The sequence below is a fragment of the Coloeus monedula genome (genome assembly GCF_965178545.1).
Source record: "Coloeus monedula genome assembly, chromosome: Z".
NCBI classification, from domain to species: Eukaryota; Metazoa; Chordata; class Aves; order Passeriformes; family Corvidae; genus Coloeus; species Coloeus monedula.
Genome location: NC_138822.1, coordinates 73,382,810 through 73,399,582, shown reverse-complemented (window position 1 = coordinate 73,399,582; position 16,773 = coordinate 73,382,810). Strand labels below are relative to the sequence as shown.

Here is a 16,773-nt window from a genome sequence, read left to right as displayed (position 1 = left end):
GATGGCAAACCAAAATAGTTTCTGGCTTGGTGGTTGCCAGTGAGAAACTGCCTATCCCACAGAGATTAATTACAGTTAGGAGTCCATTTTTTATGGTATATGAAGCTCATGTCTGCACACAAAGATCTTGGCACCACACAAAGACACGACTGAGCCCTGTGTGGGTGCAGATAGCATGGGCTTAGTACCATGTTAGACATGCAGGACAAAAGGGCATGCCATCAGCCAAGTGACAAAATGATGTAGAAATGTAATAAATAAAATCTTACTGCGTTTTTTGAGAGCTGGAAAAACTCACAGTAGTAGATGACCCCACTGCTGTTTTGGAATTTACTGAATTCTCAGATGATGAATAAGAGCTGTCTTCAGATAGCTAGGAATAATAAAATCAAATGGATTAATTAGAACTGCTATATTTTCTGCTATTAACAGATCTGCTAGAATCCAAAGTCACTGAGGTATAGACAGACAGACAGATATAGATTGTTACAGATATAGATGTGGTAGTTGGCAGAGCTTCCTCCAGCTGTGTACTAAGCCAGTGCCCTCAATTAAAATACTAAAATCTCACTTTCTAAATAAACAAAATCCAAAACACCCAAAGCTGATTTGCCCATAGAACCCTGATATCAGAAAGGTAAGACAGCCTGCAGAGAAAAGATGATTTTTCAAACACAGACAGTATGAGTTTAACATTTCAAATCACGTCAGTGATACATCAATTCCACTGAAACTCAGATGGGAAGTTTCTTGAAAATCACACAGTGGAATAATTAATTGCTTTAAAACAGCACTGGTTTGTTTGGTTTTGGTTGTTTTGGGTGTTTTTGTTTGGTTGGTTTTTTTCCTTAATTTGAGGTCCAGTAAAATTATTTTTCTTTTTACCTGAACACATGCTTCTTTCTTAGTCACTAGAGATACTACAGGAATTTCAGGACAGGTCAGGGCTTGTGGGGGCTGTAAAGTGGCAGGTCTAATGACATTCCACAATTGACTTGGTGACAAGGATCCTTGCAAAATACAAAGACAAAATATTTAAACATACTTTTTCTTCACATCTATTTCATACCTATATGTCTTGCCTCCTTTACTGAAAGTTTTAAAATATTTTTAACTAACATTTGCTGTTGTTTACTTGCTTCATATTCTGAAAAATTGTAATGGTTTCTAAAATACACAACTCTGAAGTGAAACCAATGTGTTATCCTATCAGGATAAAAAAAGTAATGTGTTATATACATAAACATACTCATTTGTACTTATAAAATATATTTATATTTATATATTTAAGTATATCTTTATACTTATATTTATTGCTTTGTTTAGATATATCTTCTGTCATTTCAGATTTAATTCTGCATCTGCAGATGCCAGGAGGTTTCTTCATTACCTTCTCCAGGAGCAGGGGTACTCAAAATGTGAAATTTCACTATGCAAGGTTATATTTAGTCCACTCAGGAAATAAGCAGTCAGAGTAGATCCTCAGACCAGAGTTCATAGGACATTTACACAGTCAAACGAGTAAGTTATGAACTGCATAAAGATACCTAGCCTATCATTCATTCTGGAAAAGAGCTGCTATTTTTATGTTTTCCATATCTCTAAAGAATGTCTTTATGGAACTATAGCAACTAAATACTACAATGACAGTTACCTTCTCTTGTACTTTTGGTGAAGTCAGGATTTCTTTGAAGAAGAGCTGAGGTCATGAATATGTTATTCTTCTTTACTACAGAAAAGGAATTTAAAATTGAATAATGAGTAAACCCAAATTTTAACCATTAATTCATGTTTCTGTAATTCCTCTCTGTTTTGGTAGTGCTTGACAATATTCCAACATAACCATTTGAAAAAGATCTTCAAGAAAACTGCTCAGTTTTAACAGCTGGACAGACTTTGGAAGAGAAAGCACCAGAGGTTTTCTGGCTTTGTCACAGTCTTTTGGATATTAATAAATGTTTTAAAGGAAAAATCTTTCTTCAGCTTTTAAAAGTAGGTGTTCCTGTTTTGTAGAAGTCATTGAAATGGCAATGTTATCTGTTCGACTTTTAGGCCTTTTTAAGATTATTAAATGAGATCCAAGTATATAGGAATAAATAAGTAAATGTACCCTGCCCTGTTCTGCTAAAAAGGCCTTCATAACTTTCTAGAATGATGGTAGTGCACTATTGATGCTTTCACTGTTTTAATAAAGATATCAAACACCAGTGAGAAGGTGATGGCAACCATGTTGTAAAAGCCTAGAAGGTAAGAGGGTAATGTGTGTTCACTGACATCTGGATAGCTGTGGAGCCAACCAAGGACTGCTGGTAGTAATGCGCTGTGAGAAAGTGCAGGATGTGGCTGGAGAAGGGGCCACACAGAGGTAGGGCAGCACTTTTCCAGGACAACTGTAAGCGCAACATGGCTCAGCACAGCAGGAATGAGGCCAAGATGTGGCCATGGACTGTAGGGGCATCAAGACCAACCAAGACCTCCAAAACCTCTGACCCATTTCCAGAAAGAAGGAACTGCACATGAGGACTGATTTGCATAGAAAGAGAGAAACTTATCCCCAGGGTGTGGAGACCTTTCTATGTAAAGGTACCCCATGAAGCCCAGGTGTGTGCCCCAGGATCCTGGACATGCCTTCAGCCAGAACAATGCTGATGCTGGAATCAGGACTGGTGATCTCTTTCTCTTTTTCTTGCTTTCTCTCTTCTCTTTAATTCTCTCTCTTCCCCTTTCACCTTACCCCTTCCTCCAAAACCCACTTCTATGTGCTTATAATAGATCAGGGGCGGACTTATACCAGCTTTCATGCCAAGTGTGTAACATACTAGTAAAACTTTGTAAGCTTTTGCAGAACCTCTGACTTCTGTCATTCCTTTCCACCATGACCACCTACAAATCTTGGGTGCTCCCTTCCCCTTAAGGGTGGGATGCCACACGTGTACCACATCCTCTGAAATGGCACGCTGATACACTACCTACAATCACCACTTTTCATTGCAAGAGTATGTTTTGCTGCTATCACAGTGTTGTGAACTCTTAACATTGTTTAGAAATCCTCTATGCCAGTGTCTGTCAAGAACCTGTCTCTGGTAAGAGACATAGACTAGGATTTGAGACCACTCCATTGTTCCTGTTAGCACTAGGAGTGAGGATATTCCCTGGGTCCCTGGTTAGGTGGAAAACAGGCTCCTAGGATAGAAAATTATATTCCTGTAGGAACAATCACCATTAAATTGCAAGCAAAATATTCATGTAATTACTGTAGCTTTTATTTTTTCAAGTATAACTTGTATCACGCTCTGTAAGTGCACCCCTGCCCCAGAGGATTCCCCAACTACAAATGCAAAAAACATTTCTTGTATTGAACTACCAATCCTCCTTATAAAACATTCCTTTCTCCCATCTAAATACCAGACTAATCCAACACACTTCAGCTCTGTCTTGCACAAAATACATTTCTGCATGCATCTTTATTTTAGCTAATACTTGCTTTTCTACATAAATATTTATTTTTAATTACCTGTCTGGGAGGGAGGGAAAGTAGGAAGGATGTTAAATGAAGATGATCTCCCTCTTTTCTGTGTGAGAGCTGTATCTAAAAGAATAAGAGACTGAAATTATCACTTGTTTGGAGAATAAAAAAGACCAGTTTTGGGGTTAGCTATGCTGATGTCATGCTTTCATTGACAGTAGAATAAATTATTATCTGCTACCTACCATCTTTCTGAAGCAGACTGTTGTGCTGCTGGTCTCTGGAGGTCTCTGAGGCCAAGCAGCACAGCCTGGCTCAGGCACACAGCTAATCCCCTCTGTGGCAGCTCTGTCCTGGAGACCACCAGGTGGAGAGGTTCAAAACAGAACCAGAGAGGGACCTATCACTTAAACAGTGTGGGCAATCAACTCCAGCTTCCTCCTGCATTCTGCTTTATTTTTTGGTATAGGCATGCCCTAAAATTTCTAGCATATCTATCCCAGTATAACTTTCAGAGTAAACCAAACCTAGCTTATCTTATGTCCTCTTAGGTACATTCAGATGTGTCACAGCACTACATTAAAAAAAAATACACTGGACACATATTAATGCCTCAATTCAGAAGTACCTTTCTGGTACCATCCACATGTTAAATAAATATTGTGAAAAACAGATCAGTCCTTCTGCACAGTAGTCTCAGTGATTTGTGCTCATTTCCCATGGAAGCAATACACAGTCTTTAATGGGCCCTCCCAGCCAGCTCTTGGCTGGATAGAAGGGGGGGCCCTTCTGGAAACTGCTTTACATTTTAAAGGATTGCCCAGGGGACACTGATCTCTTCAAAAAGCCAGAGAGTATAATTCCTTTCCAGCCCTCATCCTCCCTTGACTGTGTGAGCAATTCAAGAAAATGATATGAAATTTATAGATTTTTCACTATATGTAATATTATGTAAGTATGGAAAAAATAATATATTTTTAATTAAAAAGGTATTTACTAGAAATTACCAGCAAGTATCAATGTTTAAGTTTTCATGACTTGCAGCATGCCTACAATGCAGAAACACTTTTTAGACAGGAGAATTCATTCTTTCCTTCACCAGATGAGAATACAGAACTACAACAATTAAAACATGACTAGAGCTAAATGTCATACCAGTGTTAGACTGAGAGTCAGACTTCTGCAAAGTCAAAGATGATGATCTTGCACGTTTTCTAGAGCAACTCATGAAATCTGGAGAAAAGAAAATATGATGTTATGCAGGGACAGGTTGGCAGGCGGCATCAGCACGATGTTATGATACAGAATTAAGATCTGAACACAATAAATTCCAGGAGTGACTTACAGAACAGCTTTAAGGTGGTACCTAAGAGCAAGAGGGCTTTGGAATCTCAGTCAACACCTGTCACAAAGCCCTGGGGAGTCTTCTTTATTTCTACCAAGTTCAGGGAACCTAAAGCAAGCACTTAAAATCAGTTCATAGCCCATGGGCTCAGAAAACATTAAGAATGAGGAGCTACATTATAACATTGCCTGAGCAAATAGAAAAAGGCAGTTAGGAGTTCATACAGCTGATGAATATGCTTGGGCAATTTTCAGAGCTTCTGGAGTTTGTCTTTCTGGTAAATATGAGACGTAGAAGAACTCTTGAGGTAAGACAGGGACATATATATTAGGACAGAGTAGGTGGCTCTACAGTCCACAAAATCTTAGTCTGGTAACTGGGATTTGCCCCTGCTCATGGAAAGAGTCCAAACACCGTTTCCATAGGCAACAGGCAGACCTATGAATAACCCAGTTACATTATGCTGTTCCAGGGAGGTGGTCATTACCATTTTCAGCTTTGCAAACTGGGTCTTCTGCAGGCCGCTGGAAAAAAAATAAGCATGGAAAGGTCAAGGAAAATAGAAGAGTCATTTTCTAGACAGAGACACAAAGTATAAAATCCAGCATATATGCATTAAGTCTTGCTTCTGTTTTCTATTCTTCCTTGCTCTATTTTGAGACCACTTATTACAAGTCTTAACTGGGGCTAAAATCTCATACTACTACTAGGATAACTGTGTATAGAATCTCTATTTCTCAGCACTTTTTATCAATAATGAAAAAGGGAAAAAAAGGCTTTTTACCTTCAAAGAGTGGTCTTTCTTTTCAAAAACAAATGTTGGCTGGGCAAGCACTGATTTCTCTGGAAAAGAGAAGAGATAATTTTTAATAACAATTCTGTAATAGTATTTCTCAACCAGAGCTTTGAAAATGCTGTGCAATAACAAACAGGAATTTATCCTTTTGTTACAAAGGAAGAAAATATACAGATGCAGTGATGTACGGCACAGTACATAAAAAAAAAAAAAGCTATAATCCTCAAATCTGAGTGTGAGTTTTGCCTAACTAGATGCCATGGGATTTGGCCTCATATTTTTAATACTTCTTTTGGTAAAAAAAAAAAGTTCATTTAGCCATTACAAAAAACATCTGCCATCCTTTAAGAACAAGGGTGAATTGCATCTTTGGGTAGCAGAAAAGAGCATGGATGTGAAATGTAAAATATCCCTAAAGGAAGGAAAACAAGGGAATGTGTTACACTTGGCCTTTCAGCTACATTCACACATTCTGCTCTTTAAGCTTCAGGTAGGTGGATGTCTAGTGTCAGCTTTAATGTGTGAGTATGATAAATAAACATACAGAGCTCTACAGAGCAAATTCTAGTCTCGGCATACCTCTGCATCTCTTAGGCATTACTAAAAATATCTTGGATCTATGCTCTTTTTTTCTATGAACATTTTTCTGCATACATTTGCCTCACATCAGATTTCATACTGATTTAAGGTTCACTCCTTCTGCGAGTCATACAACTTCTTCAGGCTGTTTACTTCGTTAGGCTTGTGACCTTCACAGCCTGTGCAACTCTAATGGACTAAATTTGGTTGTCAGCGTACAAGAAAAAAGCTGTTTTCACCAGCACCACTGATTAATGGTACATTTATTACACTAATTAATGGCACAATTAATGAGCAAAGAAGCAGACACAAATAGATATTTTTTTAAAGACCACTCCATACAGGATTCATCTCATGCTAGCTTGATACATCTTTCATGTGCAGTAAATAGAAACAATCAGCTTCTGACCATGAGAATATTTTAGCTGTGTACTTTAGATGATAAATGGAAAGCTAAATGCATGTATTTCTCTCCATGGCTCATAAGTACAGAGTACAGACTAGGGTGACTGCTGAGCTATTTGACTGGCCTCTAGCCAGAGAAATCTCACACTTGATGCCTTGTTGGCTGACATTTGACAGAATATTTATCACATACACAACATTTTTGTAACACTCTTTTCCTCTGTTACCTCTTCAACAAAAACATCCAAGTGAAAATATGTGGCTAGATATTTTTATCTAGAATTGCACACCTATCTGTGACCAAACAACTCAAGCTTTGGTATCAATTACTTAAAGGTTTAATAAAGCAAACATCAGCCCATCATGGAGGAGTTAAGATTACTACACAAAAATGTATTCAACTATCAAGGAAAAAGTAAACATTGTTAAAATAAATGCTTCATGTATGCAAACAGGGACAAGGAGCATGAAACTATTACTCAAACTCAGGGATATACAGAAACAGGAGTAATAGCTGTACAGTTTTGCTGTTGTTAATTTTATATTTACTTGGGCATTATGTGTGTGCAAAGGACAAGATTTAGCAAATCTAGCATGCTTTGCAGTGAAAGCCTAGTTCTTCCTTAATAGAAAAAGCAGAAAAAAGTTCACATTGTTCCATTGCAGAAAAGCCAACTCTGCTATTGAAATTTGAAGAAAAATTCCGTAATCTGGTTGCAGCTAGGGGCTCAATGGCATGGCATGAGATGGAGCAATTCCACTTCTATTCACTAGAGGGAAGTGGCACACATTAACAATAGTATTTCACTTAAATATGATTTTTTTAAGAAAATACGCTTTTTTTCTGTTCCCTTAAACTGGCATTCTTATTGAATTAAGGAAAAATACAAAAAGTAAAGAGTGACTGTAGAAACCTTCATATTCCCAGTAATCCTCAAGCTCAGAAGCTTGCAGTATTTTTAAAGGTATATTTTCTACTCCAAAGAACAGAATTAGCAAAGGGTGAACTGCTGCAAAAAAGGAACTGGCTTTCTATCAGAGTTAACTTTTGTGAGAGCTAGGGGATTTGAAGGAATTAAAAATGCTCACTACGTCTGAAACAGCAAGAAGATTCCAATAATATCTTAAAACCCAGAAGTTCCTGAAGAAAAAACCATAACTGGTTGATTACCAACAGAAACACATGAAGTAACAGTATAATGGCACCCCTCAAAGATAAATATGCGTATTTTAATATTGCAGTAAATATAAAGAATATATCCCACCTACTGCTCTTGAGCCAAAGAGCTGCCAGTAGATTTAGTCAGTTTGCTGAGGTTGCCACAGTTATTTATAGTTTTTACAGTTCTGTAATGCTTCTACTCAAATCAAGAAAACCTTTTTGTAATTCCTGAAGGGTATTCCACAAAGCTTATCAGTAAGATCTTCACTCCTCAATCAGGCTTTTCATAACAGGGTTTTAAAAATATATTTGTGTTAACTATATATGTATCCTAAGCATAAATTTACATTTACATTTTCAGCTTCTCAGATATTCAGGCACAAAATATCTGGAGCTGATGCCCACATAAAAAGACACCCAGAACTTATTGTGGATGTAACACAAGGCCATCAAGGAGTTACCACAGTCATGTTGACGTGATAATTTTAACACTGGTCAGTACCTCTGCATCTCTCCCCTTCATTTTCTGCACGAAGTCTGCCGCTGCCAGGGTGGCTGTTCTGGGCAAAAGAGAAGTGCTCCTGCACCCTCTGCTCCAAGCAGCACTGGGGGCACCCAGCCACACAGTGCCAGACTCTGTCCCAGGAACAGGCAGCAGCAGCCAAGAGGAATGGCAGATGCAGACAGAGGAACAGGAGCAGGTGGGACAGAGCCATTCCCCCTTATCATCACTACCAGGACACAGAGAGACACGGGCTGGCTAGTGCCTGGTTCAGACTGGGCCACTCCAGTCCTCAGCAGCTTGGCACTTGTGGATAAAAGAGTTTGTTGGAAAAGTTACCAGAAAATAATGCCAAATGAGCTGCCTCTGGCTGCAGGGACTGGAATAATCCACCAGCCTCAGCCAAGAGTCCAGACACAGAACCTGTCTGTCTGCCCATGAATAATCACCACAGATCGGGCTCTCTTTTTCCTTGCTACAGTTCCCCTGAAGCTGTTGAATTAGAAATGTGTTGGCTTAATGTTCACTATATTCAAAGATCAAAACAGGCCCTTGCCTGGAAGATGCATTAGGAACACCCAGTTCCTTTGTCTGAGATCTCACCTGGAGGGTGTCCTGGCTCCAGCCTCCTGTCCTGCACAGAAGCACTATCAAATGTGCTCATACCTCAGGTACCTGACATGGAAGGCACCCAGGTTGGTGCCTGCACACAGGATGGAGACTGCATTCTATTTGAAAGAGCATTTTGGGAAAAGTAACTGCTGGCTGATGCCTTGGAAGCACTTGCCAGGATAACATACAAGAAATAACGTAAAACTGGGTTTTTGTATGTTTTTTTGATTTGCTTGTATCCCAAAAGCCAGCATTGTCCATGAGATGTAATGGTCCCTCTGTCTTTGCTGTGACATGCCACTCTTCACTTCCATTGCTATTGCTTTTTCTAAAGCTATTGAGACTTTACAAAATACATACATTAAAAAAATAAGTGGGACACTGATGGTTTGGAAAATTTTAGAGTTATTATTACTATTTTTCCATCTTGCCCTAAAGACACATAAATGATCCTTAACCTTTGAGGGCTACGGACACAGTGGAGAGAATATAAGCCCATATCTGTTTCTACTTTTCAGGCAATCCTATGCCTGAAATCATGTCAAAAGTGGTCACAGTATTTTGTCTCTATTCCTCTCAAAGAGATGCCAAAAAAACCCCTCAGATCTTTCAGAAGGTAAGATAGGAATTGTGGTCTCAATAAAAGTTTTTTATTTCTGATGTTGAAATAGATAATTTTTATATTTTCAATTAAAAAAAAAATAAATCTGTTGCATCTTTGCCATTACCAAACTGGCCAGAAGTCTGAAAATGCTTTAATTCATAGCCATAGCAAAAACTTTCACATTTTTTTATATAAAGACAGACCAGCTGCTTGGCAAGGCTGAGCCCACCAGCAACAGTGGAAGCACCTCTGGGATAATGGATTTAAGAAGGGGGAAAAAATACTACACAAGGGCAATCGCAGCTGTGAGAGAGGAGTGAGAATGTGAGAGAGGAACAGCTCTGCAGACACCAAGGTCAGTGAAGGAGGAGAGAAGGAAGGTGAATGGTGAGGCAGCTGTGCCCTTGCAGCCCTTGGAGGTCCATGGGGGAACAGAGATTCACCTGCAGCCCCTGAAGGACCCCAAACAGGAGCAGGGGGATGCACGAAGGAGGCTGTGACCCCATGGGAAGCCTGTGCTGGAGCAGGCTCCTGGCAGGACCTGTGGCCTGTGGAGAGAGGAGCCCACACTGGAGCAGGTTTGCTGGCAGGACTTGTGAGCCCATTGGGGACCCACACTGGATGAATTAATGGAGAACAACAGACTGTGGTAGGGACTCAAGTCGTAGAAGTTAATAGAGGACTGTCTCCCATGGGAGAGACCCCACACTGGAGCAGGGGAAGAGTGTGAGGAGTCCACCCCATAAGGAGGAAGAAGTGGCAGAGACGACGTGTGATGAACTGACCACAACTCCCATTCCCCATGCCCCTGCTCTGCTCAGCAAGAGGAGATAGAGAAAGGAGGGAGTGAAGTTAAGGCTGTGAAGAAGGGAGAAGTGGGTGGGAAGAGGGGTTTTTTCAAGATTTAGGTTTAGTTCTCACTACCATATTCTAATTTGATTGGTATTAAACTAAACTGATTTCCCCAAGTCGAGTCTGTTTTGTCTGTGATGGTAATTGCTGAGTGTTCTCTCCCTGTCCTTATTTCAACCCATGAGCCTTCCATAATTTTCTCTCCCCTGTCCAGCTGAGGAGGGAAGTGAATGAGTGGTTTTGGTGGGCACCTAGAAAGCAGACAGGGTCAACATACCACAACATTAAATAAACAAAACAAAACAGACAAGCAAAAAGGAAAAAAACCTGCACAAAACCAAAACCAAACAGAAACACCTGTCTTAATCAGAAATAATTTTTCTCAAACAGAACATGATACTTGAAAATTGTATGATGTCCAAATAATGTCACTGAGTTACAAAACCTTTAACTACATCCAGCTTTCCTTCACAACATCCTAGGAAGTGCTACACAACACACAAAGACTACATGAAAATTTATAATCAGCTTAGAATTTCATCCTATCAAACAATGAGGCCATGACATAGAATTATGAAGTCTCTGTGCTCTAATATGCTATAGCATATTTTGGTAGCTTTGCACGTTACTGCTATAATTTTTAAAACAGAAGCAGAAACACTGCTGTATTTTGATGTTACAGCTTAGATTGCTGGTTCCCACAGAACTCTAACCAAAGTTAATCAATAATAACAAATCCTTGCACATACAACTGCCATTTTGATTGTTTCACATCTAAATTAGCTCAATGAAAACATGTAATTTGGGAAGATGTGGAGAAGAAAAGTAGATTTAATGTAACTTTGGTTGCTACATCCCCAGAAGTAGTTTTATATCTCTAAAATAGTAAAAAAAAAACCAAACCACAAGGGAAAGCTTTGACTAATGAATATACACTGTGTAGAGCTGTTACTCGAAAAACCTCTAAGACAAATTCTGTGGTATTTTTGGCAATATACATGAAGAAAAAGAAAGCAACAATGGACTAGCATTTAAGCAGGACACATGGATTGAGAAAACCACTGATAAAAGAAATTAGTAAAAAATTATTTGCACTATGCTAGGTGATGATGTGTAAACTAGTGGCCTCAAGGAGCACCAGAGTTAAACTATGGAATAGTAAGACCAATTTTTGTTCAAAATGCTGCAAAAACATAGAAAACTACCAACTACTTTGCAAAACTGCAGGAGGCAGAAGAGAAATACATATAGTGCAAACAAGAAATAAGATAAATTAACAAAATACTTTGTCTCTAAGCTTGTTTAGATCATGCTTAAATATTCTTTCTGGCTTTTGATACAAAAAGACATCTGTCAGTATTTCCAGTGATAGACCATTTTAATCTAAAATGAGGTGGAAAATAACAAAAACCTTCTGGCTAAGAACAGGATTTGCCAAACCTGCAACAAAACCACAGTTTCTGTTTAAAAAATACTCACTGAACTTCACAACATAAAATAGAGTCAGTTCACAGCCAAGAGAAAGTGCCACAATGCTGCCAGCCAACATCTTGGGTCCCTCAGCGACCTCACTACATAAGCCAGGCTTTCCTCTGCCAAAACTTAGATATCTATGACAGATGACATGAGCCAAAATGTGGATGTCCTACAACAGTACTTCATGTAACCAACCTAATAAAATGGATCAACTTAAAAGAATTTTGGGAAAGGGTTTATAAAATTTCCCATTGCTGATCCTGAGTAACAGGTGTGTTTCTGGAAGCACTGGGCAGCTTAGCGTTCTGGTGGAATTCACACACACAGCTGCTCAGCACCTTTGAAAACCAGGTCACTAATTAAAGCTCTAAATATGGACCTGGAAACCTACTTTCAGATTCTCATTTATTACCCTCCATACTTTTGATCAGTTTTAATGACAAGACTGGGGATTTTCCAAGGAAAGTTACTTTTTCTTTTTTTTTTTTTTGCTAAAACATTGAAATGTAAGATTGATTCATTCATTTGCACCTAATTATATGTACATAACGCATTTTATTTAATCTGTAAACACTCAAAACAAAATGAGAAAATAAAATAGGGTCATAAATCAAATGAAGTTCTAATCTGGTCAAATCTCCAATGTTAACCAGAAGAGTTTTTCATACACAAAGGGTACCAGCATGTTGCTACACAGCAACATGCACGTCCAGTGTCTTAGTTGTAATTCCAAACGAGAATGCTAATGGATTTTTTTCTTTTATAATACTCTTCTAAATGTCAGTGAATCAATAAATTAGCAACAATTTCCCACAAATTCTGATTTTCCAAATATGTTCAATAGAAATTTTTCTAAATAGTTGGTCCAAAACCATGCTGAAGTATTTTATGTGAAAAAATACTTCAACCTATTGAGATGAAATCTTTGACAAAGTTTTTATTATTTGAAAAAAAAGAAACCACCCATTGTTGTGAATTTTATTTCTAGAGAACTTAAACATGTATCACTGATATTTGGCCACTGGCTGCGCTTGCTGCAGAAGTGACTGTGGCCCACGAAGAGACTGCTGGACACAGCACTGTGTGCTGTATAAACACCCTGTACTAAACATGAAGTGCACATCACTTATCTTGGGTTCAGACAGCATCCTGTAAGCACAGTTTGAGGCACCAATAAATAATTTCACACCTCCTTGTTTGGAACAGCAGAGAGTACACCATCAAAGAAGGGAGTTTCTGTTTCATTGCACTCAGAAAGAAAAAAGTCATCTAATTGACTATTGCAAAATAAAATTTCTGAAGGAATTTTTCCTAGGACAGCTTTACCACATTGTTGGGACTCCAATACTGTACACTCTTTGTTATACAAATAGTTCATAACCCACATAAATAATTTCCCTGTCATCAGTGACACCAGTTATGAGACCAAGGATTCTTCATGCAGGCACAGTCCTGCATAATCAGACTCTTAACATTTTAAGACATGTTCACCCTCTCTTAAGTCACTCTTCTCGATGCTACAGATTCTAAACACAGATAGGGATCAGGGTGGAATGGGTTCTTCTATCCAAAAAATTCCATCTAATACTCCTAGCTCTCACTGTGGTTCATAGCATGCCACATAAGATACGAGATTTAAAATTTAACATCTCTTCAGCCATGGCAACTCAGCTGACAGCCTGTGGAAGTGTCTATAAATACAGCATATGACACACTCACCTTTGTAGAGCACAGTCCTCATCTTTATATGGGCAAAACATAAACAGGCTTTAAAACAGCAATAAAAATCACCCTATCTCAGAAATACTATAACATAATTTCTGAGAGAAATGTAACCCAGCTGGCTTTATTTCAAAGATTAGAGTGAAGAAAATATTTTTGAGAGTTTCATCACTGGAGTGTAATAGAAATGATACAATACCAGAAGTAACTGTGTCACTAGACCAGCAGGACTGTGACAAAGAGTATAACCAAAAAATAATTTTAGAAACACTGAAACTTCTGACTAAGAAGTCTTATCTGTTGTAAAAGCCTGTAAAATACCCTATGCAAGGGCAATAAAATTCATAAGCATAAAAAATGTTATCCTTTTCAGGGCGTTGTACCAAATTTAAATTTCATAAATCCCTATGAGGTAGCATAGAAGTAACCCTCAGGGGCTTTGTGCGGAAATTGAACTATACAGGTATTAAGGTCATGATCCAACAACACTCACACACCCTTAAACTTCAGTGACTAAACTGGACTGTGTGCTCAGTATTAAGCACAGGCTGAAAAGTCTGTCACCTGAAAGGCTGGTCACCAATAAATTGGCCCAACTGCTCTAAAATCTATCAGTCATAGTATCAGGCTTAGACCTTGACAGTGCGCATTTCCTCTAGGTAATCTGGGTTCATTCATCAACCCCTGTGGTAAAAAATGGCTGGTGACATCATCTGCAAAATGTCCTTAACGTTAGCGCTTGTTTCATTATGCATCCTCATCAGTTTTTAATGATACTGATAAATCACTCTTAATTCATGGCTCGCCTCGCTACCTCAATAAGGGATTTTGCTGTCCACCTCTGTAGTCAGGCATCTATCTGAGGAGCTAGAGCAGGACAGTTTTGCTCTCAAGGTGCAGGCCACGTCAGGGCATGAATGTCCTGGAAAACGAGTGTTGCTTCCAGGTATGGCCAGGAATGCAAGTGCTATTCCCACCCATTGCCAGGCCCAGCATTTAGGAAGGCAGCAGAAAGCTCAAATGGCAGGGGAGTTAACACTGTCAGAAACATAGAGAGACCGCAAAGACACATCTGATAGTGTCCTTTCCTCAAGTGAAATACAAATTGGAGATTTCCGACAGATTACCAGTAAAAACGATGCAATAAAAATGCACAGCCAGCCAAGCTGTTGTTTTGCATTATGCACAACACTGTTACTAACCAGGCACATCCTTTGTGTTTATCCCGTTCCCCAGGAAAGAGACATGCAAAAGATAATAGCTAACAAAACCTACCTGTAAAGCATTCCTCCTTGGGATCTAATATGCTGCCACGGGAGACTCGGCAGGGCCTGAGCATGGTCTGTTCTTGCAGGTGAACAGCTTGGTGCATAGGCCAGGGACCACCGGGCCAGTCTCTTCTTTTGGGGAGGTCGGGCACCTCCGCGCCCCGCCGGGGTCTGACTGAGAGTTCACAGTCAGCACAGGAGCATCGCGTGCCTGCACAGAAAACATTCCCTTTGCAAGCAGGAATTGGCTCGTTTCTCATTATGAGGTCAGCCTAAGTACCCTTTTATATACATCTATCTCTCTCTATATGTGATCATATATGTTATATACGCCGTAGCTGGGTCTAGAAACCTGCCACCCTTCGAGCCAGCCAGCCCGGGCCCCGGGCGGCGCTTCCCGCAGCCACGCAGGGATGGAGCGGCGGCGGCGGCCGGCGGGGACAGCTCGGGGATGGGGCCGGGGCCGGCTCCTCGCCCGAGGGGCGGGCCATGGGAGGGGACATGTAAAGCCAGCACGGGAACGTGGGGAGGGAGAGAGGGCGGGCTGCGAGCTGCTCCGTCACGGGTGGGCTCCTGTGTCCGCTATGGGGGTTTTTTGGCTTTTTGTTTTCAAAAAGAAGCTGAAATATCAAGCAAGGCAGCCGAGCACTGTGATTGTTTCCAGGCTGACGTGAACCAAGTGCAGCGTCTGCACAAATAGGTGTTTCGATCCCTCCTTCCAGACGCGCTGTGCTGCAAGTTCTAAAGCTTCGCCCGTGCCTCCTGCTGTTCTCTTAAATGGCAACAGCCCCAAATTCTTCAAGTGTAAGCGATTTCAGGCCATTATATATTGCTGGCCTGGTGTCAAACTGCCTGTAATCGTAACAGTTCAAGACAAAAAAGCAGGAATTTGCTGTAAGTTCATCAAAATCATATGTCTAGTCTAATCTAGTGTCTTCACACAGCCAATATCAGATGTTTCAGAGAAAAAAGATGCAAGAAGTCCAAGAGCATACAGATGCTCAGTGACTTTCCCTCATTAGAGCCCCAGTGTGTGTTGGCATAATTTCTGAAGTGTACCATTTAACTCTTCTGCAGTAGAATCAGAGAAACTTTTAGACTGGAAAAGACGTCTTAAGATCAAAGTCCAACCCCTAACTCAGCACTGCCAAGTCCCCCACTAAACCCACTACCCCAAGTACCACATCTATGCGTCTTTTAAACATCTTCAGGGATGGTGACTCCACCACTTCCTTCAGCAGCCTTTTCCAGTGCCTGACAACCCTTTTGGTGAAGGAATTTTCCCTAATATACTATATAAATCTCTCCTGGAGCAACTTGAGGCCATTTCCTCCTGTCTTTTTGCTTGTTACCTGGAAGAAGAGGCCAAGCTCCCCCTGGCTACAATCTCCTTCTCTGGACATGCTCCAGCACCTCATTGTCTTGTAGTGAGAGTCCCAAAACTGAACATAGCATTTGGGGTGCAGAACCCTCAGCCTTAACTGTTATAACTTGGTATTTTTGTGACCTCCAATTGTATATGCCACCTCTGTATAAACCTTAATATGTCCTTGATTTGAGGTGTGCACTTTGTCATCACGTTCCACAGTCACAGTACTGCATGAAGTTTGCAATTTTTGTTTTGCAAGTTTTCAGTTTAAGTTGAATACTACCTTGTTGCTATTACGTGCAACAGTCCTATTCTAGCTTCTGAACAACATTTCATTGTTTTATACTTTTGTCATATATTCTAGTCATCTTCTGAGATTACTGTTCAAAACTTTTCAGTCATTATTCCTTTTGAATTCACAAACACCCTGCTCCAGAAGGAGGTGGCCCATGGGCAGTTGCAGAAAAGGTAATGGCACAGAGCTATGTCTATTTCTCCAGTGAAACCAGCTGCACTGTCTGACAACAGATATAGACATTTGAAATTAACCTCTCTAACTCCCTATAACAGTCGTTATAGAGTCATGGGGGATCAATAGATACCGTAATAACAGCT

The 16,773-nt window shown here is 39.9% G+C and overlaps 1 protein-coding gene across 1 annotated transcript in view; it reads right to left on the bottom strand.

Moving 5' to 3' along the window:
* Positions 1–15,049, bottom strand: part of RANBP3L (RAN binding protein 3 like) — a gene marked incomplete at both ends in the record, with an annotated part of 28,048 nt that extends 12,999 nt beyond the window's left edge. Inside the window, 8 exons of the mRNA XM_082301631.1 lie at positions 270–373; positions 886–1,010; positions 1,655–1,729; positions 3,515–3,589; positions 4,622–4,699; positions 5,299–5,335; positions 5,596–5,654; positions 14,797–15,049. Coding sequence (XP_082157757.1) covers positions 270–373; positions 886–1,010; positions 1,655–1,729; positions 3,515–3,589; positions 4,622–4,699; positions 5,299–5,335; positions 5,596–5,654; positions 14,797–15,049 — 806 coding nt within the window. The remainder of the gene's footprint in view (positions 1–269; positions 374–885; positions 1,011–1,654; positions 1,730–3,514; positions 3,590–4,621; positions 4,700–5,298; positions 5,336–5,595; positions 5,655–14,796) is intronic.
* Positions 15,050–16,773: the final 1,724 nt, after the last annotated feature.